Genomic DNA, 25,035 nt, shown 5'->3' with positions numbered 1-25,035 from the left:
AAAAGCGCAACGACACATTGTAGTCGAAATACCCCAGCTCGAGGGGGCCCCCCTTTCCCATGCATTAGCGCGACAGCGTCAAGTGCAAGTGAAAAGTGAAAAATTAAAATGAAGCGAAATTATCTCTCCGGCAATCAAAAAAAGAAGAAGAAAAGGGAAGAGGAGCAGAAAAGAAAACAAGACACCGGTAAGTAGAATATACACAATCAACATGAAAATTGTGCCAGGCAGGGTATACCATATTTTGCTAGAGTAGCGAGGTTGTAACGACGACTAGCTAGGAACCAGTGGTTTGGCATGCTAGCATGCTAACCAAACTTAAACTGCTACCTTTGACTTCACTATAAGTTCATAACGTTATCAGCTGGCCAAATTGATCAACGATTAATTCCTCTTAATATCCTAAATAAACTTCACATATGTTTTCAGTCGTTAGAGCCTTGAGACAACCAGTGAAATAGTTATTCCTGTAGTAGCTAGCTATTTAATAGGAGATTAACATGGGAGTTTACAATAATTTTGCTAGAATACCATTGGGTTGATTTACTTACTTTATTTACATTTTAACGGTTAACATCCCGGCGCAGATCAGCCACATGAAGAAAACAGCCACTTTAGTGTCAATTAATCCTTTTCTAAACCTATTCTGCTGTTTGTTGTTGTTGGTCTCCATGATAGCTGTAAATACCACTGGACCACCGTTAAAAACTGTACCGATAGCTTTGAGCTTTTTCTATGGGACACAGACAGTACACAGACACACACAGACACACCACGGGTGCGGGGATGGCGCTGTTGCCACTCACAGAATTGATTTCAGGAAAACAGCTCGTCTTAGTGACTGTATTTCTGTTTTCAAACCAGTGAAAACGGGATTATTGTAAGATTTTATTATTATTATTTTTTTTACTTTTTTTTGGTGAAGCAGTGCTTCACCTGTAGTCGTATAGAAACCGCCACTAAACCGCCTAGTAGGAACTGTGTGTAATGCTTTTAATATCTATTTCACCACAATTATCAGACTGTAAAATGATAGGATTTCAAAAGCATTTGAAAAATAACCAAGCTAATCATACAGTACTTATTCTTTCTCCAAGGGGCATTGCTGAAATTTCTTCATCCCGCTCTACCAAGTGTTGTCTCTGGTGCTACTGAAGGTAACGTTCTTTTCTACCTATTATTAGTGCCTTCTATCAACACACTTGATGTTATCAAAATGACTTTACATTTTTCTAATTCAAGTCATAGTTGTGTGTATTCATTCCACTTGCCCACAGAGTCTTCTGGACATTTCAAATATGTGGGACATTCACTAATGTTAATGAATAACTGAGTTGTTGAGATCAATGCATGCAAAATGTGCAATATAAATAAAAAGAATATTATTTATGTATTTATTTATTTTTGCACCAGGGCCATCAACATCGTCTTCGTCACATGTTTATGAGGAGGAGCAAGTGGAAGACAACATTGCGGCGTCCACACCACTTCCCAGCAGTGGTTCAACAGAAGGTGCATTAAGCCGCACAATTTCAACTTATCACCTATCATAGTGACCCAAAGTTATAGCAGCATGTGCTGTGAAAGTGTATTAAAATGACCATTTGCTATAAAGCGTTACACAAGTAGATCACCATACCTTAAGCATTTAGTTGTCGTACTTCACACATGAAACTGTGCCATGAATTAATTTGTAATTACATATTTTTCAGCAGTGCCATCAACTCCATCACGACTTGAGGAGGAGCAAGTGGAAGCATCCACACCACTTCCCAGCAGTGGTTCAACAGAAGGTGCATTAAGCCGCACAATTTCAACTTATCACCTAACACCCATGTGCTATGAAAGTGTATTAAAATGACCCTTTCTTTTTAAAGCATTATACAAGTAGATCACCATTCCCTAGTTGCTGTACTTACCACATGGCAATTGTGCTATAAATTAATTTGCAACTATATGTTTTCAACAGTGCCATCAACTCCATCTCCACTTCATGAGGAGGACAAAGAGGAAGATGACATTGACATGGCAGAGACCACCCCACCATCCAGAACTGGGGTACCTGTAGGTATTGCAAGCACCACATTAAGTGATGACCCAGGATGTTGGCCCAGTGTCCTAACAAGCAGTATGCGCTGTGAAATAGTCAAAAAAGGACCTGTGCAAATCATGGACATTGAATTCCCGCAAAACTTAGACAATCCTCCTCGAAGATTCACCAAGGACAGTTACAAAAGAACCATGAAAAATGGTGAGAATATACATCGATCGTGGCTGGTGTATTCCATCCACACAGATGGAGTGTTCTGTTTCCCTTGTACTGTTTTCGGGAAGCGTGAGCGTGACAATGCCTTAACGACCTGTGGCTACGGTGGATGGAAGAACCTTTCCTATCGCCTAAAAAAACACGAGTGCACAAAGGTGCACTGTGACAATGTGAAAAAGTGGCACGACCTTCAGAGGAGACTGCAAACCAGTACACTGATTGATCAAAGACAGATGGAGTTGATGCAACTTGAAGTTGAACACTGGAAAGGCGTGATTCGGAGAGTGATTGCCATAGTTTCCCATCTGGCAGAATGCAACCAGGCTTTGAGAGGAACTACCAGTACCGTGTATGATCGCCACAATGGGAATTTTCTGGCTCAAGTGGAACTCCTAGCACAGTTTGATCCGGTAATGAATGAACACATCAGACGAATACAATGCAAAGAGACAAAGGTGCATTACCTGAGTGGAGTCATTCAGAACGAAATCATTCAGCTGGTCGGAGACAAAATCCTACAGGAGATTGCAAGAAGAGTGCACAAAGCAAAATACTTCTCCGTGATCATGGATTGCACTCCTGACATCAGCCACAAGGAACAACTTTCTGTTGTTCTCAGGATTGTCAACTGTGAAACACCTGTTTCTATTGCTGAGCATTTTTTGGGATTTGTACATGTTGAAGACACAACTGGTAAAGGGCTCAGTGAAATCCTGCTTGACCAGTTGGAGAAGCACAACCTCAGCATTTCAGATTGCCGTGGGCAGTCATACGACAATGGCAGCAATATGATGGGCCACAAACAGGGTGTGCAGGCAAGAATTTTAGAGCTGAACAACAAGGCGCTATGCATCCCATGCAGCAGTCACACACTAAATCTGGTTGTGTCAGATGCTGCCAAGTCTTCAGTGTTGTCCATGTCTTTTTTTGGTATGCTGCAACGACTGTACAACCTTTTCAGTTCCTCTGTGCACCGCTGGGCAATTTTGAAGCAGCATGTGAAGCAGCTCACCCTTAAGCCACTTTCAGGGACGAGATGGGAGGCCCGAATTGACAGTGTGAAGGTAGTGCGGTACCATCTACCTGAAATACTAGACGGACTGTCAGCACTGGAGACATATGCTACAGAGAAGGGGGACTCAGAGACCATGTCCTCAGCAAAAAGCTTACATGGTGAGCTTAAAACATGGTCCTTTCTTCTGTGCACAATAACCTGGTACAACGTTTTGTATCAGGTTAACCATATGAGCAAGCTCCTCCAGAGCCCGGATGTTTCAATGCAAACACTGAAAAAAGAAACCGAGGGAGTGACAGAGTACCTAGAAGATTTCAGGGAAAATGGACTCGCATCAAGCCAAACGGATGCAATGGAGATTGCAGAAGATCTGGAAATTGAGAGGAAATTGCCTGAGAAAAGGCAACGTAAAAAGAAAAGGCAGTTCCTTTACGAGAGTACAGATGAAACCCAATCGACCCCAGAAGAGGCCTTCAGAAGGGACTTCTTCCTGCCTTTGGTTGACACTGCCATCACCAGCCTAAAAGACAGATTTTCCAGACTGGAGGGGGTGTATGCCCTGTACGACTTCCTGTTCAGCATTGATATCATGAGGGCCACAATCAAGACTGGGAAATTGCATGAGAGATGCAGGAAAGTGGAACAAACCCTCCATGATATTGATGCAGACGACTTGGCATTGGAGATCAACTCTGCTGTCCACACCTTTCCAGATGAAGTATCCAGGTGCCCATTTAAAATGCTGGACTACATATACAGTGAGAAGCTGTTGGACCTGTACAGCAATTTAAGCATTGCACTGCGCCTACTTCTGACCCTTCCTGTCTCGGTTGCCTCCGGAGAGAGGAGCTTTTCATCTCTGAAGCGCATAAAGAATTACATGAGGTCAACTATGAGCCAAGAGAGGCTCTCTGGACTGGCACTCATGTCAATTGAGAGTGACGTCCGCAGGTCTTTGGACTTGGAGGGGATTGTGTCTGCATTTGCTGAGGCCAAGGGCCGCAAGCAGCAGTTTCAGTAGGAAATAAAAAAAAAAATAAAGGCTACTTTTCAGTGTATGTTTGACCTCTTTTGTGATTAAAACGCACAGAATTGCGGAATTTTTTTTTTTAAAGGCCCCCAACAACTTCTTTGCCTAGGGCCCCCAAAATCCTAGAAACGGGCCTGGGTCCCTGAGATGTTCCAATAAAGATTCTAAAGATAAAGATCCTATGATAACGATTTACAGTCAACATTTGTAAAATAATTGAGAATTACTGTGTAATCAATGTGGGAATACCAGGAAAATGTATGGTCGAGTTGGATAAGAATAGCCTGTTGTTTTCACAGCGTGCAGTTCACGCAGTTCTCCACCAGAATGCACCGGAGCCCTGTTTGTCTCCACCCGGCAGTCACACATACTTTCTTCTGTCAGAGAGGAATTATGAAACGATACAACGTTATGTTCGCGTGTATGATTAAAATTGCCTTAGCTTTGCCCAAACTATAAGTTGCAGGTCATTTTCTGACAGTTAATAGGATAAAAAAAGTGTTTCAGGGGAAATACTATTCTAATTGGACTAGAACGTGGCACGTGACCAGACAGTTCTGGAGCGGCACAAGCGACATTACTAAAAATAGTATATTCTGCTGCCGTTTCTGCCCTTTTCTCATCTTGTGTGTTTGGTGTAGCAATGCTCTGTGTTCCTACACCATCAGGTCATACTGTTTCTAAAACATGCTTTCAAACCGTGAGTGAGAGTGACTGTGCGGGGAATTTGGTCCCCGCCTCCAACAGTGGTATGGTATCGCTTCTCGGCCTTTTGGCTAAGATCAAGTGTAGTATCTGTTCTTATCAGTTTAATATCTGATACGTCCCCTACCCGGGGACCATATATTAAATTGATTTTTGGAATAGGGAGATGGAATAGGGGCTTGCTCCGTCCACTCCACGCATCGACCTGGTATTGCAGTACCTCCAGGAACGGTGCACCCCCTCTCAATGTGAAAAACAACCTGACCGTGAGACAGAACTGTCTCTGAGGAACTCATTCAAACACGGCGATATCAAGCCGAATGACCTATCGAAACTTACCATCAAAGTGATCTGAAGTGACATCTCGAGCCCTCCTATGTGCACACTAGTCGACCAGTAATAACCAGATAAGTTACTACAGCGCCCGGTATCAGTTTACACACATTTGCATCATACAGATGCAGGACTTGGACATGCCTGTTCCAGTGCTCGAATTACGTGGGAATGAAAGCAACAAAGTCACATTTTTGAGGGGGTCTCTCATATCTGAAGGTGTCTGCCATATATTGCATTGTAATTTAATCGTAAACAACACTCATTATCCATCCCTTTGCGGTCTCCAACCATTAAAGACGTTACATTAAAATAGGCTAATACCGGACGTGCTTATACGCTCAAGAGCGCAGCATACTGCACTTCACCACCACACCACTAGGCTACGTGAGCAAACTGGATAAGATCGATTTGACAGCACTCGCAAGTCCGAAGAAGTCACATAAAAATGTGCTTTTGAGGTAAAGACCAACAACACATCTTAAATTTAAATGTAATTGCCAGTTATGCCGCCGAAAAAAAGGCCACCTGCACCGAATTCATATTCGGCCCTGACCAGTTTCGGTTTTACCACTAAAAAAACAAAAATAGTTGCAGATTTAGAATCAGAAAATGGCCTAGCAACAGCTAGTTCTAGCCAGGCGCCTAACTCTACTGAGCCAGAGGACGTTGTGGCTACAACCAGTCATCATGATGTTTTAGCTGGGACACTTACCAATGACGATGAGGACGTTGAGGAGGAATTGGACGGAGAAGAGGCTGCGGAGACGGGGTCGGGGTCCGGGACCGATATGGAACTGAAGCACCTGCGCCACCTGCCTCAGAACTGGGGGCTCACACAGTGGCGATCGTGGAAGGAGAGAAATCCATGGTTGTGTACAAGTGAGAGTGGCCTTGGGTGCGCTCCCTGCCAGGCAGCAAAAACTCTCTTGCTCCATGAAAAAAAGACTGGGGTGCACCTTTCGGATGCATGGGTTAATGGGACCGTCAGTAGCTCATTGCAAAAGCAATTACGTAAGAAGATTTACCTGCACCGGGACAGCCTTGCTCATAAAAGAGCAGTGGAGATAGCAGAATTAAAACAAAAAGATGTTCTGCCCACCAAAGTTGTAGAGCTGAGTTTGGCTGCCATCGACGTTACATCAAGCTCATTTAGGGCGGCGTACACTATAGCCAAAGAGAGATTGCCATACACCAAAATGACGCCGATCATGACAGTTAATGAGCTTAATGGTGCAACAGTGGGCCCTGCACACCGCTCCGATCACTCCTGTGCTGCTATTGTGAAACATATAGCAGATGAAATGAAAAGAAGACTTTCCCATGTCTTGAAACTCGACTCACGTATCAGCATAACGTTGGATGAAAGCACTGTGCATGGACGCTCCTATATGATTATCTACATGAGGTGTGATGTAACAGGTAATGGAGACGTAGAGAACGTGTTTTTGGACATTGTTGAGTTGGAAAAAGGAGATGCAGGATCTCTTTACAATGCGTTAAAAGACAGTCTTCAAAATGTGGGGATAGAGGCAGAATTTCTTAAGAGGAACTTCATCAGCATAGCCACAGACGGAGCCGCTGTCCTTACCGGTAGGCATACAGGACTCATTGAAAGACTTAAACAAGACTTCCCTCGACTGCAGGATGTACATTGCCTGGCACACCGATTAGAACTAGCTGTTAATGATTCTTTGAAGGCTGTGGCTGGGTGCAACCATTTTGACATTTTTATTTCAAAGCTTCATAGTCTGTATCACCAACCCACCAAAAACGCACGGGAGCTTGAAAATGCTGCTAGGGAACTAAACATGCAGATTTTAAAAATAGGCAAAGTCTTCACAATCAGGTGGGTGGCAAGCAGTTTCCGGACAGTTAAAGCTGTGGTGAAAGATTTTCCTGTTTTGGCACAGCACTTTACAATGGCCAGCGAAGATGCCTCGCGCAACGGTGTGGAGAGGGCGAAGTATGGTGGCCTACTCAAGCATCGGACATCTACTGGCTTCCTCTCCGATTTGGCAGTGATGAAAGATGTGCTTCGTGAACTGCAGGGGCTCTCATTGAGACTACAGAGAAGGGACACGTCTCTGGTGGATGGCAGCAGACAAATCCATCAAACCATCGAGATACTGTCTGCTATGAAAGAAGATGCCGGTAAAACGGAATCCAAGATTCGCGCAGGCATAGCAAGTGGTCGGTTCAAAGGCGTTGTGCTTAGGGAAACGCAGCCTAAGATTAATAAACCCCAGTTTTATCAGTCCATCCTTGATAATCTCAGATCACGTCTTCCTGACAGTGAACTTATTGCCGTGCTCAAGCCTCTAGATCAGCACTTTTGGCCTGCAGAGAGGTCAGACCTAATGCTATTTGGAGAGCGCGAAGTGGGGAGATTCGCAAAACTCCTCTGTGAATCTTCTACCGAGGCTATCGAGGAATTCCGAGATTGGAAGCTTCAAGGTTCTCAGGGGAATACTCTTAAGAAACTTATCGTCGCATGCCGCACTATACTCCCGACCTCAGCGGAGTGTGAGAGGGGTTTCTCGGCTTGCAATGACACAGACGATAAAACTAGGAACGGACTGCGTGCAGCGAGCCTCACTGCCCTGCTATTCATTGACTTGAATGGACCTCCTATTGAGAAATTCAACCCCGTGCCGTTTGTCCACTCATGGATTAAGAGTGGCCACCGGACATCAGCATCATGGATTCCTGGGCGCAGGCCCCAGCCAGCTGAGAGCAGGGCAGTTTGGTCTCTTTTGTCTCCGTAAAGCCCAACAAACATGATCAGAGCATCGAACTGAATTGTTACATGATGGGTGAGTTTTGTCTATATATGCGTTCATTGGGTTACATTATTTGACAAGTCCTGAGAATGTCATGTTTGCTGTTGAACTTGTGCTTTCTTCTATGTTGTTTGACAAAGCCATAGGCTACATAATGCATAACAGTTCACAGTCTAGCCTGTCCCTAAACTGAAATTCAAAAGAATATGTTTAATCTATTTCCGTAAAGCCCAACACGGTCAAACATGATCAGAGCATCGAACTGAATTGTTAGGCCTAACAACAGGGGGGGGGGGGGGGGGGGGGGGAGTCCAACTTGTTTTTATAAAATAGAGAGACCCCCTTGAAGACAAAAACATAATTCGAGCACTGCTGTTATCTAACCGACAGGTCCGCTCGCAGCCGAAACTCTCTCGACTTATTAATTCATGCAGATTCGGTAATGAATAAAAAATAAGCATTCATTCACAAACTAAATCAGGAGACCTTTAAAGTTGTACGTTCACATCAAAGTATCAGTAGGCTACGTGTATGAAACACATGACTTCAAAAACTGTTATGTGCAGAAACATTGCATGCGATAGTGCACCTTTATGGGGCCAGATCAGTGTCATTATTCACGAATGCACACGGAAGGATTCACACTTGTATTTCATGATCCGCAAAAGCATTCACACTTGTATTTTCAATGCACACACAAATGTGTTCGGTTTCACATACATGTAAATAAAATCCAAATACATAAAAAAGTTTTAAACAACTTTCCAAACATATTTTTGATCCGTTTCAAACCGCTGTAACTGCAAACACACACCGCTTTCTGTGCATGGATCGCTATGCACTCGTGTGAGGGTTTTTGAGACTCCCCTAACTGTCACCCGATTCGTACTTGTAATTTTTTCCATTCTAAGTCACATGATCACATGAGCGTCCCCCCACGAGGGGTATGATTTTTTGCGTTCGTGACGTAGCGCTTCATATACGCATTTTGCGCTGTCCGGAGCTGACAGGTCAACTTCAACGTTGCGTCTAGCATAAGTCTAAGCAGAGGCGGCTGGCCCATAGTGGGCGCTGGGGCTCTGCCCCACCAGCTGTTGAGGGGAAAAAATATATATTTTTTTTAAATCAATGTCAGTTTTACTTAATAGTGTGTGTGCCTACATGCAATTTAAATCATTTAAACAACATTTCCACCAACTAACACTCATTAAACAGTGAATTTCCACTGACAGACAGTGTATCATTTTCTCATGGGGCGATCGGCAAAGTGCCCCTGACCGGCAGCTAAACAGCCAATCCGGTTATGGTTGCTAGGGGGAAATTATGAATAATTGGCCTATCAACGTCGCCAAATTTAACGCCGGTGGGGCGCTGGAAATTTAGCCCCAACTGCTACGTAAAATGCGTGAAGGTTTAGGATTGCTGTAGCTACATAAGGAGCCAGCGATAGTTTTTTTTCGTAGTGCGACTCCCAGACTCTGTCCTACGCTACGTGGGGAAAAAATACGCGCGACGACGAAGAGAGATGATGGCGATGGCCGTGACAACTGGAGTTCAAGAGCAGCTTCCACCAAATTCGGTGAAATCGTTAATAATATACCCTTTTGCGAGACTGACGACGGAGGAAAAACTTCTCGTTAAGGAGCTGGGACCCGACAAGCCTGAAATCAGCATTTCCCAGCAAATCAAGCTGAAAGATAAATCTTACAAACGGAGTTTTTGTCGGAGCTGGTTCAACCGTAAGACGTGGCTGGCAGGTTGTGGAGCAGCCAATGCACTTTTCTGTTTCCCCTGTATCCTCTTCAGAAGTGACAAATGTGATTCGACTTGGACAAAGACTGGACTAACTGACTTAAAACACCTCTCTGAACGGATCAAGAAGCACGATCGATCCAAAGTTCACATGGAAAACTGCGTAAAGCTAGCTGTGTTCGGAAAGATTAGCATAGCACATATCACTCACTGTTGATTTGTATAGATTCAGCTGAAATCATACCCTTGTTGTTAATGTATCCCTTGATTGTATTGTACAGTATTTGATAGCATAAAGTCTAATATAGCTGTAAATTGTAATTTTTCTGTGAAGCTGGAAACTGTGAAATTAAATTATTATTGTGCAACTGTAGTCATTTTCCGACTGTTCATTTGAATGCTTATGCTAGATTAGGCAGGGAAATCTGTTGGCACACTAGCCCCACCAAGATTTTTTTTCACCAGCCGCCACTGAGTCTAAGTGATAAGTGTCTCTGCGTCAGGATAAAATAACTGAGGTGGGTATTTCATTTTATTTTTTCAGAAAATAAAGTAATTTAATGTACTCATGCAAAAAGGCAGAACAATTGAAACACACGTCTCATCAACATTGCGTGGAAGTCGGAAACAGTACCGAAGGAGTGGCAGACCAGGGTTGTGGTTCCCCCTTTTTAAAAAGGGGGATCAGAGGGTGTGTGTCAATTACAGAGGCATCACATTACTCAGCCTCCCTGGGAAAGTTTACTCTAAGGTGCTGGAAAGGAGGGTCCGGCCGATTGTCGAACCTCGGATTGAAGAGGAACAATGTGGATTTCGTCATGGTCGTGGAACGACGGACCAACTTCACTTTTGCAAGGATCCTGGAGGCGGCCTGGGAGTACCTCATCCGGTCTACATGTGCTTTGTGGATTTGGAGAAGGCGTATCACCGGGTTCCCAGGGAGATACTGTGGGAGGTGCTGTGGGAGTATGGGGTGAGGGGGTCTCTACTCAGGGCCATCCAATCTCTGTACTCCCAAATCGAGAGCTGTGTCCGGGTCCTAGGTAGCACGTCTGACCGATTTCCGGTGAGGGTTGGCCTCCGCCAGGGCTGCGCTTTGTCACCAATCCTGTTTGTGATATTCAAGGACAGGATTTCGAGGCACAGTCGTCGGGGAGGGGGTCTGCAGTTCGGTGGGCGAAGGATTGCACCACTGCTTTTTGCAGATGATGTGGTCCTAATGGCTTCATCAGTCTGTGACCTTCAGCACTCACTGGATCGGTTCGCGGCCGAGTGTGAAGCAGCTGGGATGAGGATCAGCACCTCCAAATCTGAGGCCATGGTTCTCAGCAGGAAACCGATGGACTGTCCACTCCAGGTAGGGAATGAAGCCTTACCCCAAGTGAAGGAGTTCAAGTATCTCGGGGTCTTGTTCTCGAGTGAGGGAGCAATGGAGCGTGAGATGGGCCGGAGAATCGGAGCAGCGGGAGCGGTACTGCAGTCGCTTTACTGCACCGTTGTGACGAAAAGAGAGCTGAGCCAGAAGGCAAAGCTCTCTGTCTACCGGGCCATCTTCGGTCCTACCGTCCCCTATGGTCATTAAGGATGGGTCATGAGGAAAGAACAAGACCACAAAAGGAGCAGGTTGAGGTGGTTCTGGCACCTAGTAAGGATGCCATCTGAGCGCCTCCAGCTGGGAAGAGACCGAGGGGTAGACCTAGGACCAGGTGGAGGGATTATATCTCTTCACTGGCCTGGGAGCGCCTTGGAATCCCCCAGTCAGAGCTGGTTGATGTGGCCAAGGAGAGAAGTTTGGGGCTGTGCTGGAACCGTTACCTCCGCGACCCTGACGAAAAAGCGGGAAAAGATGGATGGATGGATGCATGCCTGTTTCCCTGCTAAGCCCCTTGTACATTTCCACAGTGGGACTGATAAAGGATTCCTGATTCTGAAGAAATGGCAATAAGAGTTGAGCAATATGTGGAGAGTTTCAGTGGTTAAACCATCATACCTGTTTCAATCTTCACATATGAGCATGTGACATCTAGAGTGTGATATCTAGAGTCTGGTCCAAATTATTTGTCACTATGTGAAAACATTGCATCGTGTTTAAAATGAATATGTGGTATGCATTTAAGACTTATGTGGTCTTAATACATCAACACTTAATGCTATGGCTCTGCTCCCGTTCCCCAGATACACACAGATATGTAGAGTATTTGACAGAAGACACGCTTTCAAAAGGATGGCAGAATTAACGCAACTGAAATGGTTTTTATTTTTATTTTCTTAGAACAAAACAATTACCCATCTGCATATCAGACACAGAACTGAAGAGGTAAAATCAGAACAAAGCAAGAAAAGTGAATAATAAAAGTTTCAAAAGACAACTCTTACAAAACTTGTTATCTACTGCCACTGAACCAACTGAAAATAAAACCAAGTCTTTCAAATATGTTTCTTGTTATGTCACTGTATAAGCATAATACAAAAAGTAAAAAGGACAACATATTATTGAAGACACGCAGGTACCAACACTCTACAACACGAGTAGTATAAATATCAAAACTTTTCAATGCACGGTAGCATTTGTTAGAGCTGTTTAATATACCAAATAAAAAGGAGTTTTACTTTAGGGATCAATTACAATTTGTGTGTTTGAAAATCTAATTTCTCTACGAGTGTTGCAAGCAGTCATGGTCTAAGGACATGTGAACATGGGAATGGTGGACCAATCTTCATTTTACGAGCTGCTCTCAGTTCGCGTGCTGAACGGTGGAGAAACACAGTTTCAGGGTGTATGGGTAAGGACCAGCTGGAAAGAGAGAGACAAAAGACAATTAGACCAAAAACATATGACCTATGAGAGGACTCAAGTCTTCAGACTCAATCTAACACCTACAGTGTCTATCAGTGGTTCTTCCATCACACAACAAGCTGCTCTCGTCCGAGTTACTCCTGCATCCTGTTTTTGGGATTGAGTAACACACGAACATTATGAACAGATAGACATTTGTTGAAGTCTTCACCAAATGTTTTTGGGGTACGGGTGTAATTACTTATTATTTTTTACATAGGAAATAGTGTTCTCCTGAATGGCCCCGCCAAAACTGTAACTAAACATGAATGGCGTGTTCGGCTGAGCTGTGATGTCACTAAGCTGAGCTTTCTTGAGAAAGACATCATTTCTGTTTGGTTGATATCTATAACATCCAGGAGGGGCAGGGAGACAAAAAGGTTTTGACATGGAGGACATTCCACAACAATGGGTTTGACTTAAATCATAATCATTCTTCCTTTCTGCTACCGGCCTCATTAACCAGGAATGGGACCCCCACTGACATCAGTCTTTATGTTCACGCCACCAGACACCAAAGCAGATTCCATGTTTGTGTAAACGTACCTGGCAATAAACTCCAAGTGATAAGCCTTTACACTGATGAGTTAGTCAAACTGGAAAGGTGCCTGAAAGGATGTGCCTGGACTAATAACTATGTATTGTGTTGCAGGGCAGCTTTTTGTCTGAATCCTGCTCAGTCAGAGGATTCTCAGGGGCTTTTTCCATACCTGCGTTTTTCATCTGGAAGTGGTTTATCAACGCCAGAGCCTCCATGGCATCATTGATGGATTCCCACTCTAGCAGCCCTGAAGCACTGCGGTCACTGGGGGCTGCGCCACCTGGGGGTTAGAGTTAGCTTTAACTACAGGAACATTTCTGTGCAGAGAACAGTGGATTTCAACATTCAATGTTTGGCAAGCTAGGCCAGAAAAATGTTTCGGCTAGTTTTATTCATATCTACTGAGGGCTCCCAGACAGAACATCAGCATCTAGAAATACTTTCTATATATAGTCAGCAAGTTAATAAGGTAAGACAAATAAAGCACGAGCAGAATCAAAGCAGCTTACTCTTTCCTGTGAACATTTTCACGTTTACGGGATTCTTGACACCAAGCTCCTCACAAATCTGCAAAGAAAATATCTTTCATTAGGGAACTGTATGCTTTTATTCTGACAGTCTAAGCTTGCAGACATTTATAGTACATTTAAAAAATACTTTCAATATTGCAGTTCAACCAAATACAAAATCAGCAGTAATCAGCAATGTAACCGCACTATAATCAAGAGTCAGCCTGAATTCAAAAACACGCCGCCTCCTCCTCCACAGACCTGAGTGAAGATCTCGGGTGTGACGTCTGGCTGAGCGTTGAAGAAGTGCAGCACGTTGCTCGGGTGCTGGATGCGGTTTTTGGCTGCCTGCTCCGGCGAGGTGAACCGGTTGTTCCTGGAGCCGTGGAAGTCTTTGAAACTGCTCGATCCGTCCTCCAGCTCATAGCACTGACCGGGGACGATGGCCTGCTGCTTGGACACACTGCAGGGAGGGAGGATTCATCTTTTCAAATTCAACAGACGCCAGGAGAAGCTGCATTTTTCCTTTCAGTCATCATTTAACTATATCTTCCTCAAGCCGTTTGTCTGGGCTCGCACATGCATATCTTGAATAGAACTCGTGTCCTGATAGCTTGGGGCTTCAGTGGGGAAGATATTCGAGGCACGGCTCTTCAGGACATGGCTCTCTTGTTCTGGACGACATTTGTCTCCACAAGATATGTGAGAACTGACAGGATGAACTCACCACACATTGAGCCTCTGTCCAAACAGGAAGTTGTTGTTGAGGTGAGTGATGGCACGGTCCACTGCATAGCAGTCTCCCATCTCCACCATGGCAGCGCCAGGCTTACTCTTCATGAACTTCACCTGCAGAGAAACAGAGGAAAGATGGATCAGTGCGTTTCCCTAGTGGGCCTCTGTAGAGTCATCAATCGCACTGGGGAAAGTTGTCTCCATGAAAAAAACTAAAGTACATATTTGACCCCAAAGCCTTTACAGCATAAAGTCATGCATTTTATTATTCCTCCCTTACAATCTAAAGCCCGGCTTGTAGTTTTTAATTTCTTCCACTACAATCAGCGATACTCTCATATTTGTCCTATAGACAAAAAGCAGGCTGTATTCCTGTGCATTGCTGCTGTCCTAAAAAAGGGACAGGTTATGTTTTATTCTCCTATCGTCTTGTATAACAGCAGCTGATGCCAAGTCAGCAGGGCGTGATCTGTTCCGCACTAAGCTATCTCAGTGAAGCGGAGGAAAGAACAGATCTGTTCAGACAAGAAACATTATCACTGCTCATAGCCCCGATGCCTGGAAGTCACAATGGTGGCATAGTTCACAGTGAATCCAATAATATCTATGATTGAAATGCCAATGTAAAACACTCCAAAACCAACAAAGGGGTTATCTCATGCACATTTGAGCACCTCTGTGACACTCAGGGGTTAACAAGGATAGTAGGTTTGAGGCGAGGGAGGTTATGGAAGTTAAAGATTCCAGTTATACAACAACAAAGCGCTACCCATGTGACACAAGAGAACTTCACTTGTTTTAAAATAAACACTTTCAGTAGATAACCCCATGTTTTAGTCTAAACATCTTTAACATATTCCACACCCTGCTGACTCAGCCTGTGTTTCAATGCCTGAGACTTAGTGAGGAAATAAAACCCATCACTATGTAAGGTAGCAATTCATGGAAGCATGACCCAAATGTGTCTTACTAAAACCCATTCCCAGGACCTGAAATAAAACCATGTGGATTTGCTTCTCCAGCACGTGTACAGACTGTATTACGGGGCTGTTCAACTGATAAAAGCATCGGAGCTGCCACAATCACCAAAAACAGACACTGACCCGCTCTACGTTGCCATAGAGACAGAAGATGTTGAAGACCCGGTCGGCGTTCATTTTGACAGGCTCCAGGCCGTACAGCATGACTACCGGGGACTCAGCGTGGCCCCCGTACTCCCCAGGAGGAGGGGGAGGGGGACCGTAGTTGGGCCCGTAGTTCCTCCCTCCACGCCCTCTCATTGGTGGACCCATGCGGCGACCCTCATAGGGCGGGGATCCGTAGCTCTCGTCGTAGCCATGGTAACCACCGCCTGAATCATGATGCAAGCAAATGAGAGAACAGAAGAACTACAAATCAAACAAGGCGGAGTTCCACTCTAGAGGAGACACGGAGCATCACTGATTTCTTTCCAACACGTGTAAGCCAAGGCCTTACCGTACTCTGGAGGATGGTCGCCCAGCAACGCAGGCTGTCTCTGCCGCTTGTTGGGGTTTGCATTAATGTCATCTATGAGAAAAGACAGATTAAGGCAGATAAATAAAAGACATCTGACACCACAGCCTGCACTGTACAAAACGCTCATCTTAAATGTCCTACTCTCCACTCCGGCTCCTCACATGCTCAACCATTTAATTGGAGCTTTAGGAATAAACAAGGTGAGCTCTGTTATGAACCAATGGATGCCAACATAAGACTGAGTTAGAGGAGCTCTGAACAGACCAGTTAAGAAACCTAACCTCATGACAGAGTTGTAGCACTACAAACATCTATTAATGCGTGTCAGTTGAACACAAACACCGTTGAGAAGACACCGCTTTGTTTTGAATGCACAGTTTAAAGGATTGAAGTTCTCTCTTCTGTAAAGTGTGAGTGATTTGGAATTTAGGATTTACAAAATATCAAACAATTGTGAAAAACAACAACAACCTTAAATAAGGTATTACGACTTTTTATGCAAAATCTTGCTTAAAGAGCACATATTAAAATAGATGAATAATGTTTCATGGGTTACTCAAATTACTTTGAAATCAAATAAGTACTTAAGATGAATGCATGCATTTTAAAATTGATACATCTTGCAAAAGTAGAAACCCCTGCTGAAGGTATCCGAGTGACTGATCTGGGTCTGTATTGAAGGGAGGTGTGGGATGTAAGAGATACTGTATGACGTCTTATCCACAATGGTGCATACCAAGTGGAACAGGGGGAAACTGCATTGAAAACACACACACACCTGGATTGCTCCCATTGCCATCTGCATCACCATCTGTACGGGTACACAATAATCATAGTCAGAATGGAAGCTTGGTTAATCACAAACGGCAATTTTGTAGGCAAATGTGAATTCAACCCAGATAAAATGTCAGGAAGGCGCAGTGAAACCACTAAAGACAAAGCCGCCTCAACTAGGACGCATTTCAGGATATATAATACCCATAGTTTGGAAGAGCTCGGTTGATAACCTGCGGATTTACCAGATTCTAAAAGCAATTTGGCAAACTAAATAAAAAGAAGCATGCAGATTATGGACATCAGCAGCCACTGTGGCTGGTGATGGAAAGCTATTCCTGCTTTTTGATAAACGGCATTGGTCATGGGACCAGCACATCCTGCATAAATTAATATTCAGCTCACACCCTCTGTCCAAATTAAACACATGATTTAATTCCCAAAGAGAGACCAAGGAAGCCGGTAGAGATGAGTCAAAACGGACAGTAGTGACATTAGTTTGAGGCTCCGACAGAACCTCGACCTACACCCTCTTCCACAAAGAGAAAGGTTAAGCCTGCATGAGGAAGGAAGATGGAGTCATGTCAGTCTTGTGTGGCGATGTTGGGTGTTGGGCTTTGGGGTCATGTGGTGCTGTGCAGTGGTGTTCCCTGAGGAGGGCCTTGATTTACTTACTGCATGCTTACAAACAGTAGGGGGGAAGATATTTGCTGCAGTAGCTCCACCACTCTCCACTCAATTCATTTCATCCAACACTCATCCATTTCCTTTCTTGGGGTAAAACTCTCCACCTCAGGATCGAGTAATGGTTCTATCAGGTTGAAAGGCCCATTGGCGGGTTGGTTGGCCGTTTCCATCCTTTTTGTCCCTTTTTGGTATAGTCCGCTTATCGCCCACTGGGAGGCCTTGAGGCTGCCATAGAGCACATTTCAGTTGGGAAGCTGGCTCCTCTTAGCAGCAAATTGCCAAACCTGCATCACATGGAAGGTGTTACACAGCTTCTACAGACTTTAAAATATCAAGGAAAAAAAATGCACTCAAAAAAGGGGATAGCTTAACAGAAAATCAGAGAGGAAAAGATGAAGAGATGAGGGAAAGAGCGAGAGAGAAAAGCTGAATTCCATGTGGGAGGAAACATAAAACCAAAAGTGGGCCTGAGTGTGCTTGATGGTGTTGTCAGCAGTGTCTTCATCAGTTGTCTTGTGTTGACTCCAATGGAGCTGTGAGCCATCTATTGGATCAGTTGGTACGCCGTCAGCGAGTGTGCTGCTGGAGTGTTTTGTTTTCGTGTCAACAAGCTTGACGGGTTACGCGGCCAAAAACAGTACAGGAAGGGCAGAGGCTTTACAAATGTGGTCTTGGTGGACTGGTGCGTATCAGCCTACATCAGTTGTTGTACTGAGATGTCTGTGTCTTCTCTGGTATCAGTCTCCGCTTGGTGTCGACAGTGGGGTGCTGGGGTTGTAGATGCGAGCTCTGGCCTGCTTCTATGTGTCTTTGTCTCAAATGGGTACAAAGTAAGAAGGGGGAAAGGAACCGAGTGTAGCTCAGTGCCCAAAACCCCCCGCTCTGTGTGCACTGTCTTCGTGGCTCTTGTGCTGGAATACGGAGATGAGTGGTAAATCAGTCCTACACCGGCATGTTGAGTGGGTGGTGTCTTGTAGTTTGTCCCCTTGTATCTCACGGGACATTTGGCCCTCTGTGTGATAGTGTCCTCACTGAAGAAGTGGATACTTGGTGGTGTTGGCAGAGTGGGGATGTTGTCAGCATGTATCTGCCTCTCCCTCCTGTGCATGTTTTTTGGGCTTGCTGAGATCACAGGTTGAGCAGGAGGTAAGTGTTACATGAGTCAGATAGCCTGTTGACTGATGTTGGTCTCACTTATGAAACAAACCACACCAGAAAATGAGGCAGCCTCAAAGGCTATTTGGTCAGAGTCACTTTACATCAAATCCATTCTGGCTGCCTGAGGGGGCTCTGACCATACGTACTAGACTTCAGTATGGTGTTTGTAAAAATAAAAAAAACACTGAGGGAGAATTAAGGGTTGGATGACAGTGGAAAGGCCCGAGATCAGTTTTGTTTGCCGAAGAAATTTGTTTCTGGAAAATGCTGCGTTTACATGTTGCCTGAACTGTGGAATAATTGTAATGATTTTTTCCAAGTTCATCTTTAAGTTAATGCAACGTTGTTTAAGTGTGGTTAGGAAGCCAGGAACAAATGCTGGCTAAAGAACGCTTTGCACACAACGGGGACGTGAAATCACGACCCAAATATGTAAACAACATTCTGTAAGAGGTCATAACAACAGCTCAGAATTCAGCAGTCCACCGTCACACAACCTTACAAAAGGCTTCTAATTCATTGTGTAAACTAACTCACTAATCCTGATTCAAGCTCATTTAACCTTTGCAGGAAAAGAACATGTGACATTCCTACGAGTTTTACTTTTGATACAGATAAGGCTTTAAAATAACTGTCATTGACCTGCTTTAAACTCAAGTTAACCCATGTATGTTTATGGCTGATTTCAAGCTGAACTTCCCTTTGTTAGTATCTGTGACTATTTGTTATGTCTGGTTAGGTTTGTTTATCCGCCGCAGTTACGTAGTGGAAAAAATGCCACTGTGTCGTTACCGGCAGTCACTTCGATGAAGGTGGTGAAAAAGGTTTTTATGATCAGGTAGAAATATTTACAGCTCAAGCACTTCAACTTAACCTCAGCTGTCATGACATATTTACTACAGTTCAAATTCCCACTAAATGAGAGGGCTACTACACCCAGTCTATGTAAACCAGAACGACTACATGCCGTGAAGAGCAAGACTGCTAGCCTGAAGCTATAGAGCAGCATTCAAGACCATAGTCTTGAAATACAGAGGTTAACCTTTTCTTTGTCAGCAAATTTGTTTCCGTTGATCCTGCCACACAATTGAGCTCAGACATTTTTCAATTAACTTGAATTATGGGAATCCATGTCACACATCTCTTCTGGAGCTAAAATAATTTTTGACACTACTTTTTTTGTGTCTGGATTGTTATCTGTTAAATAACTTATATTAGCACCCTTCTTCGTCTCACTGCATGAACCCTGAGCAGTGTGTTTTGAAGAGCGAGTAAGACCCAAAGCAACGCTTCAGTCGTAATGCCACACAAGCTTTTTTACAAACAATATAGTACATTAGACACAATTTATATCTTTGTCGTAGCATTATGAACGAAGGGTGTTGCTGGAAATCCCAATAGTGGCAGCATGAGGCTGCAGACACAAAGCAGGTGGCTCAGCAGATGTTTGATGGTGTGCTCAGGTGCTATAGGTTTTACCTGGGCCTCCCAGGTTGGGGTTAGTGTAGTCCCAGGTGTCTTGGTCATTTTTGAACACATTCAGTCGAGTGGGCTGAGGAGACAAAATTTGTAAGAATTTAAACATACATGAACTATAGTAATGCACACAGCATGACCATCCTCTTACACACACACAAAACCTATGAGCTGCAATTATTACACATTGTAAAACTGGCATTACAAAAATCTAATGGTGTTATTGCTTGTCTGCATTTTTGTGCAGAGTGCTGTATGATAACAGCAACAGAGTCAGGCTGTCTTTGCTTTATCAGTCTCGACAGAACCTGAAAGTCTTAGATATAAACGGTACCGCCAAGATTGTCATCAATCATCTGTTAAGCCAGGCTTTCTGTTTCAAGCTCTCTCAATTTCTCATAAGGGGATGTTTGTTGCTCATTTTTCTCTGCACAGAATCCATTGATCACCGCCAACTGTCGCTTTATACAAATGAATGAAGGCACAAATGTACCAAGTGTACATTAATTAAATAGTCATTTATCACTCGATGTAAGCGGAGCCTCTTGTTTGATTCTAACTTGACAGGTGCACATTCTGCAGCTCTCAGAATTTACCTTTCAAATGAGTTCAGTAAAGGAGGGATGAAAGAATAATACCATGTGCAAGTTAACTGTACTGATGATTCCAATTGTGAACCATTAATGTATCCAGCAAGCCAATACATAGGAGTCAGTGTGTGCAGATAGCTAGAGAACCAGCCGACACTCATGATTACATGAATATGTTCAAACTAAAGGTACGTGAATACGAGGAAATGCAGTTTTGCTACAGAAGCCATGCTACTCGTTCAGTAGCACAAATGCAAATATATCATTGATGTAACGTTAACCCATTGAAGCCGGGAAAGCGTTGCCGCATCTCTACCATTTAAACCGGGGGCGCTGTTGCGTCATTCTACCATTGAAGCCGGGAAAGCGGATACGTCATTTTCTGGTGCTCTGTGGTATTTTTTTGCATTAATTATCGGCCTCTTAGTCATGGAAATGCATCAGAATATAGTCGTTGCGTCGTTTGGATTTTTTTCGAGCAATCATGGCAGACTTAGACTACCGCGGAGGGAATTCTGAAGTTAATGAAGGTAGTGATATTGACGATCTGCACAGCGCTGATGACATTATTGCTGAAGACTTTGTTAGGTTAAGACACATGTTTGAAGACGGCGACGATGACCATGAGTTCGAAGATTTTGAAACCGAGTGGAGGACGGAGAATTACCACTCTAATCCAGAGTTTTTTCAACCACACCACTGGGTGAAAGTCCATTTACTCTCAAAGCTCTCAAATACTTTTTTAATGTTGTTTCTATCTGCTACAGAGGCTGAGAAATCAATTATTTAGTAGGCGTTGACACAATTGCTGAATTTCCAGAAACACTTTTAAGGGGTTCTTCTAAAATCGCCCATAAGTTTTACAGGCATTTTAGGCCTAAATGGGTTAATGAGCAAGCTTTTCGTCCTTCCTGCTCACAGATTGACTGATGACTTTAAAGTTGGCCTATTGTCAAAGGAACTTGTCAGTGGATTGTGCGTCTGAATTGATTTTACACTGAAACAAAACATAGTTTGGAGCATGTGCCATAGCGATCTAGAGATTAAGAGAGCTAAACAACCAGCCTGACTGAGACACACTGCTCTGAAGAACGCCCTCTGTTGTTTACGTTGTTCATCAATGAACATGCTTTGTGTTTCTGCAGCATACCTTGGCATATTCGATCTTCAGCGTGCAGCAGCCGGAGTAAATATCGGCTCCGTTGAGTGAAGCTTTGGCCCGCTGTGCACTTTGCACTGAGTCGAATGTAATGAAAGAGTTAAGGACAAAACAATGAAGTACCAGTCTACGATGAAAGTCATAATACAGATTGCCAGAAGCCAAAAAAGAAGCAAAAAATACCTGAACATCGGTAAGACGCTGAGCCTGCACGAGGTCATTTAACAACCTTAAATCCAAGTTTAATCTCAACGTCAGAACACAACAACTACCAAGACTGTCAACACTATAGATGTTTATGCAAATATTTCACTAGTAGAAACTGTGGTAATTCCTGTTTTAAAACCATATATTCTGTTAATTTGGGTTGGAACTAGCAGGAAACAGCCTTGCCATCTTATTTCTTTTGTTATTTTTGACAAACTTGTCATCAAAAATCTGATTGCGCCCCTGGCAGACAGCATCAATGGAAAAGGATATTCAACCATGGCCTGGACGCCGTTCTTCCGGAAGATGACGATTCTCTGGACAGGCCCACAGTTGTTGCAGATGGTGTAGAGAACATCCTGTTAACATGTAAAAGGTTAAAAAACTGATCCACACACACACACACACACACAGTCAGGTCAACAGGCAAACCCTACGAGAAATAAAGAAAATGTCTAAACAGTTTGCTTTGAATAAAAAGGTTGCCAATATGGAATCATAGCTGACCCACATTACCCGACAGTAGAGGGGTGCTGCTTAACCAGGCCTAACAAGACTCAGCTACATTCATAACAGCAAAGCAAAATAAAGTCACTATTCACTGCCAGCTGCAGAGTATAAGCAAAACAGGCAAGTGAGTCTCCCTTGAAGAGGGAGTGAGCAGCCACGACTGTGAGGGGTGGGAAATGATTACATTGTCTTGGTGTTAGGTACTGCAGCCTAGATTCTTTACATCTGTAAACCAAAAGGCAGTCAGGCAGCAGAGGTGTACACTGGGAAATAACCAGCAACTACATTAACAAGGCTTCACTTGCACTACCTCCTCAAGAGTGCTGAAATTTTAACCATAACCCCTGTCATTTACTCAGGCAGGCCCCCCTTCCCCCACTGGCATGGCTTTATTCAGCAAATTTAAACCATGTCACAAACTTGATGAATCTCGCCAATTCAAGTAAACAGACAAGCAGAAGTCCAAAGATTTGCATTTACCGTGGTGATGGGGTAGATGGGGTTCATGATGGTGAGCAGAAGAACATTGTTAACACTTCTAGAGTCATCGGCGTCTCCCGGCCTGGATATCTTCTGGCTAGTGGAGTAGTTGATGAAGGCTGGGTGGCCGGCGATGTAAACCTGGTTGTCTGCAGCATAGGTTACAGCTGTGGATGATCCATTCATGTCCTCGTACTCGACCAGGGCCTGTCGCTTCTTAGGCATCACCACAACATAGCTAAAATCAAAATAAATAAAAAAGTGGTTTCAATGCAAAGTGAAATGTGTGTGATCCACTGGATCCTATGTGTCGCTAGTTGCACAAGAACACTTGAAAAGTTCATATCTTTCAGGTGGAAGGTTACAGCTTTCTAACTAAACCTACCATGAACCTGACTTTCTGCTTTGTTAAAAAAAAAGTTCATGACCTCTAAGGGAAATATGCACATCTTTGATCATTTTTCCCCCACACATGAAGACTGTTGTCCTACCTGATTGCCCCAAATTCTTGCAAGGCCTCCACAAGGTCAGCCTCTGTAACACCATCCACAAGCCCCCGGACATGCACCACGACAGATGGAAGGGTCTTGTGTGGATCTTCATAACCCTTTGGAAGAAATAAGAAAATTAGCAAACGTGTAAAGTAGAAAAATGTATACTTGTCTTATCAAGTGTCGGGCATGTGTGAGAGCCGTCTATGGGACACATAAAATAAATTACAATTATTTACAATATGAGGTAGCATAGTTGTGCTTTACTTGAGTGTTTCCATTTGGTGCAACTTTATTCTACATCACTTCATCTCAGAGGCGACTGCGTCAGTTAGTTTATTATTATTTTTTAAAGTTTGATAAATTAATAATATTTTTACCTTTCTGTCCACTGATTTTGAATGTAAATGTTTTCTGTTCAAGTCAAGGTTACATTTATTTTCTGAGCAGTATTAGTTCAAACAAGCATAACTTGAATTAAACATCAGTACAGTGCAACATACAAATGAATGCAGCATTACTATTCCAGAATATTATTTACAATAGTGCGCACTGACATGCATCATTTAAAGGCTAAATTAGTAATTTGACTTCTAATACTTGGTTACATTTTGATGATTATAAAACGGGTATTATTACCTTTACTTAACACGTATGTAATAGTTAAGGAATACTACTTACACTTCTGAAACGGGGCACAAATCTGTAACTGTTATGGGATGCTACTGCTAACTCTTAGCATTTACCTTAAAACAACACGCTACCTAAGGTTGCAGTTGGGGGAGGAGGCAGTTGACTTAATCTGCGTATATCGTTTAATCTTTACTTAATACGTCTTTCTACAATGGAAAGACAAAGTGGGTGGTTAAATTCACGCCGTTTTTTGAATAGAATAACACTATTATGTTACCCGACATGGCCTAGCTGCTGCACCAAAGCTGCCTAGTATGATACAATGTGTTGCTAGCTCACAGCTAGCATATGGCTAATCGTAACCGGCACTAGAACAAAGCCGTTCCAGGGCAAGGCCCCTCCAACCATCCCATTCAGACAACACAGCAAAGGTTTGAGCACGACTTGTGTTTCGGGATGACTCATCCTAAGCAACAAGCGTATTATACACATAATAAAGGCTGATACAACGGGGAATGCAAGATACCCCCTCTCGAAGACATAGATTTAAATTGACCTGCGACGCGTCGTGGACATTTTTTTCCAATCGCCCAAATCAAATTCAACCACGAACACTGAGCAGCGCGTGTCCGATATTCAAGTAAAAACAATTTCCACTGCAGCTCACACACAACTCACCGTGGCCATTCCGTCGGTTTTCTGTCGTTTAGTTGCCCTGCCGTCTTCGCTGTAGTAACGGCTCGCTGCAGTAGCCATGTTGTCCCGTTTAAAAAGGATGGTGGTAGTGACGATGAAATGAAATGGACGGAAAGTCAAGAAAAGCAAGGCTCCTTTATCCACGCCCAGTACAGCGGCAACGCGGGTTGTT

At 43.7% G+C, this 25,035-nt stretch overlaps 1 protein-coding gene, 1 long non-coding RNA gene and 1 other non-coding gene across 4 annotated transcripts; 2 read left to right on the top strand and 1 right to left on the bottom strand.

The window, feature by feature from the left end:
- On the top strand, positions 1–2,526 carry LOC134880540 (uncharacterized). Its single transcript, XR_010167932.1, has 3 exons — positions 1–1,512; positions 1,713–1,793; positions 1,970–2,526. It is a non-coding gene; the product is annotated as an uncharacterized LOC134880540 (long non-coding RNA).
- Positions 2,527–5,067: 2,541 nt separating this feature from the next.
- On the top strand, positions 5,068–5,258 carry LOC134880860 (U2 spliceosomal RNA). Its single transcript, XR_010167973.1, has one exon. It is a non-coding gene; the product is annotated as a U2 spliceosomal RNA (small nuclear RNA).
- Positions 5,259–12,109: 6,851 nt separating this feature from the next.
- LOC134880199 (heterogeneous nuclear ribonucleoprotein L-like) lies at positions 12,110–25,004 on the bottom strand. 2 transcript variants are annotated; one of them, XM_063906962.1, is made up of 15 exons: positions 24,846–25,004; positions 23,535–23,650; positions 23,044–23,281; positions 22,327–22,412; positions 21,838–21,934; positions 20,101–20,173; positions 16,781–16,813; positions 15,982–16,053; positions 15,609–15,856; positions 14,498–14,619; positions 14,032–14,233; positions 13,771–13,828; positions 13,431–13,541; positions 12,766–12,828; positions 12,110–12,678 (listed from the first exon to the last, which is right to left on the bottom strand). In XM_063906962.1, the coding sequence occupies exons 1-15, from the start codon at positions 24,921–24,923 to the stop codon at positions 12,620–12,622; spliced, it is 1,656 nt and encodes a 551-aa protein (XP_063763032.1). In that variant the 5' UTR covers positions 24,924–25,004; the 3' UTR covers positions 12,110–12,619. The 2 variants fall into 2 exon arrangements, with proteins under 2 accessions (XP_063763032.1, XP_063763033.1); XM_063906963.1 differs by lacking the exon at positions 12,766–12,828.
- Positions 25,005–25,035: the final 31 nt, after the last annotated feature.

Source organism: Eleginops maclovinus, chromosome 18 (genome assembly GCF_036324505.1).
Source record: "Eleginops maclovinus isolate JMC-PN-2008 ecotype Puerto Natales chromosome 18, JC_Emac_rtc_rv5, whole genome shotgun sequence".
In the NCBI taxonomy this organism is placed as follows: domain Eukaryota; kingdom Metazoa; phylum Chordata; class Actinopteri; order Perciformes; family Eleginopidae; genus Eleginops; species Eleginops maclovinus.
The sequence above is the reverse complement of the archived record's forward strand: the minus strand, read 5'-3'. Positions and strand labels throughout refer to the sequence as shown.

What these genes read in the sequence shown, in the direction of transcription:
- LOC134880199 (XM_063906962.1), bottom strand. Translation starts at nt 24,923, where the DNA reads ATGGCTACTGCAGCGAGCCGTTACTACAGCGAAGACGGCAGGGCAACT. An exon ending in AAACCGACGGAATGGCCACG is followed by an intron (nt 23,651 to 24,845) that starts GTGAGTTGTGTG and finishes TTTCTTCCAAAG; the next exon opens with GGTTATGAAGATCCACACAA. An exon ending in CAAGAATTTGGGGCAATCAG is followed by an intron (nt 23,282 to 23,534) that starts GTAGGACAACAG and finishes TTTTGATTTTAG; the next exon opens with CTATGTTGTGGTGATGCCTA.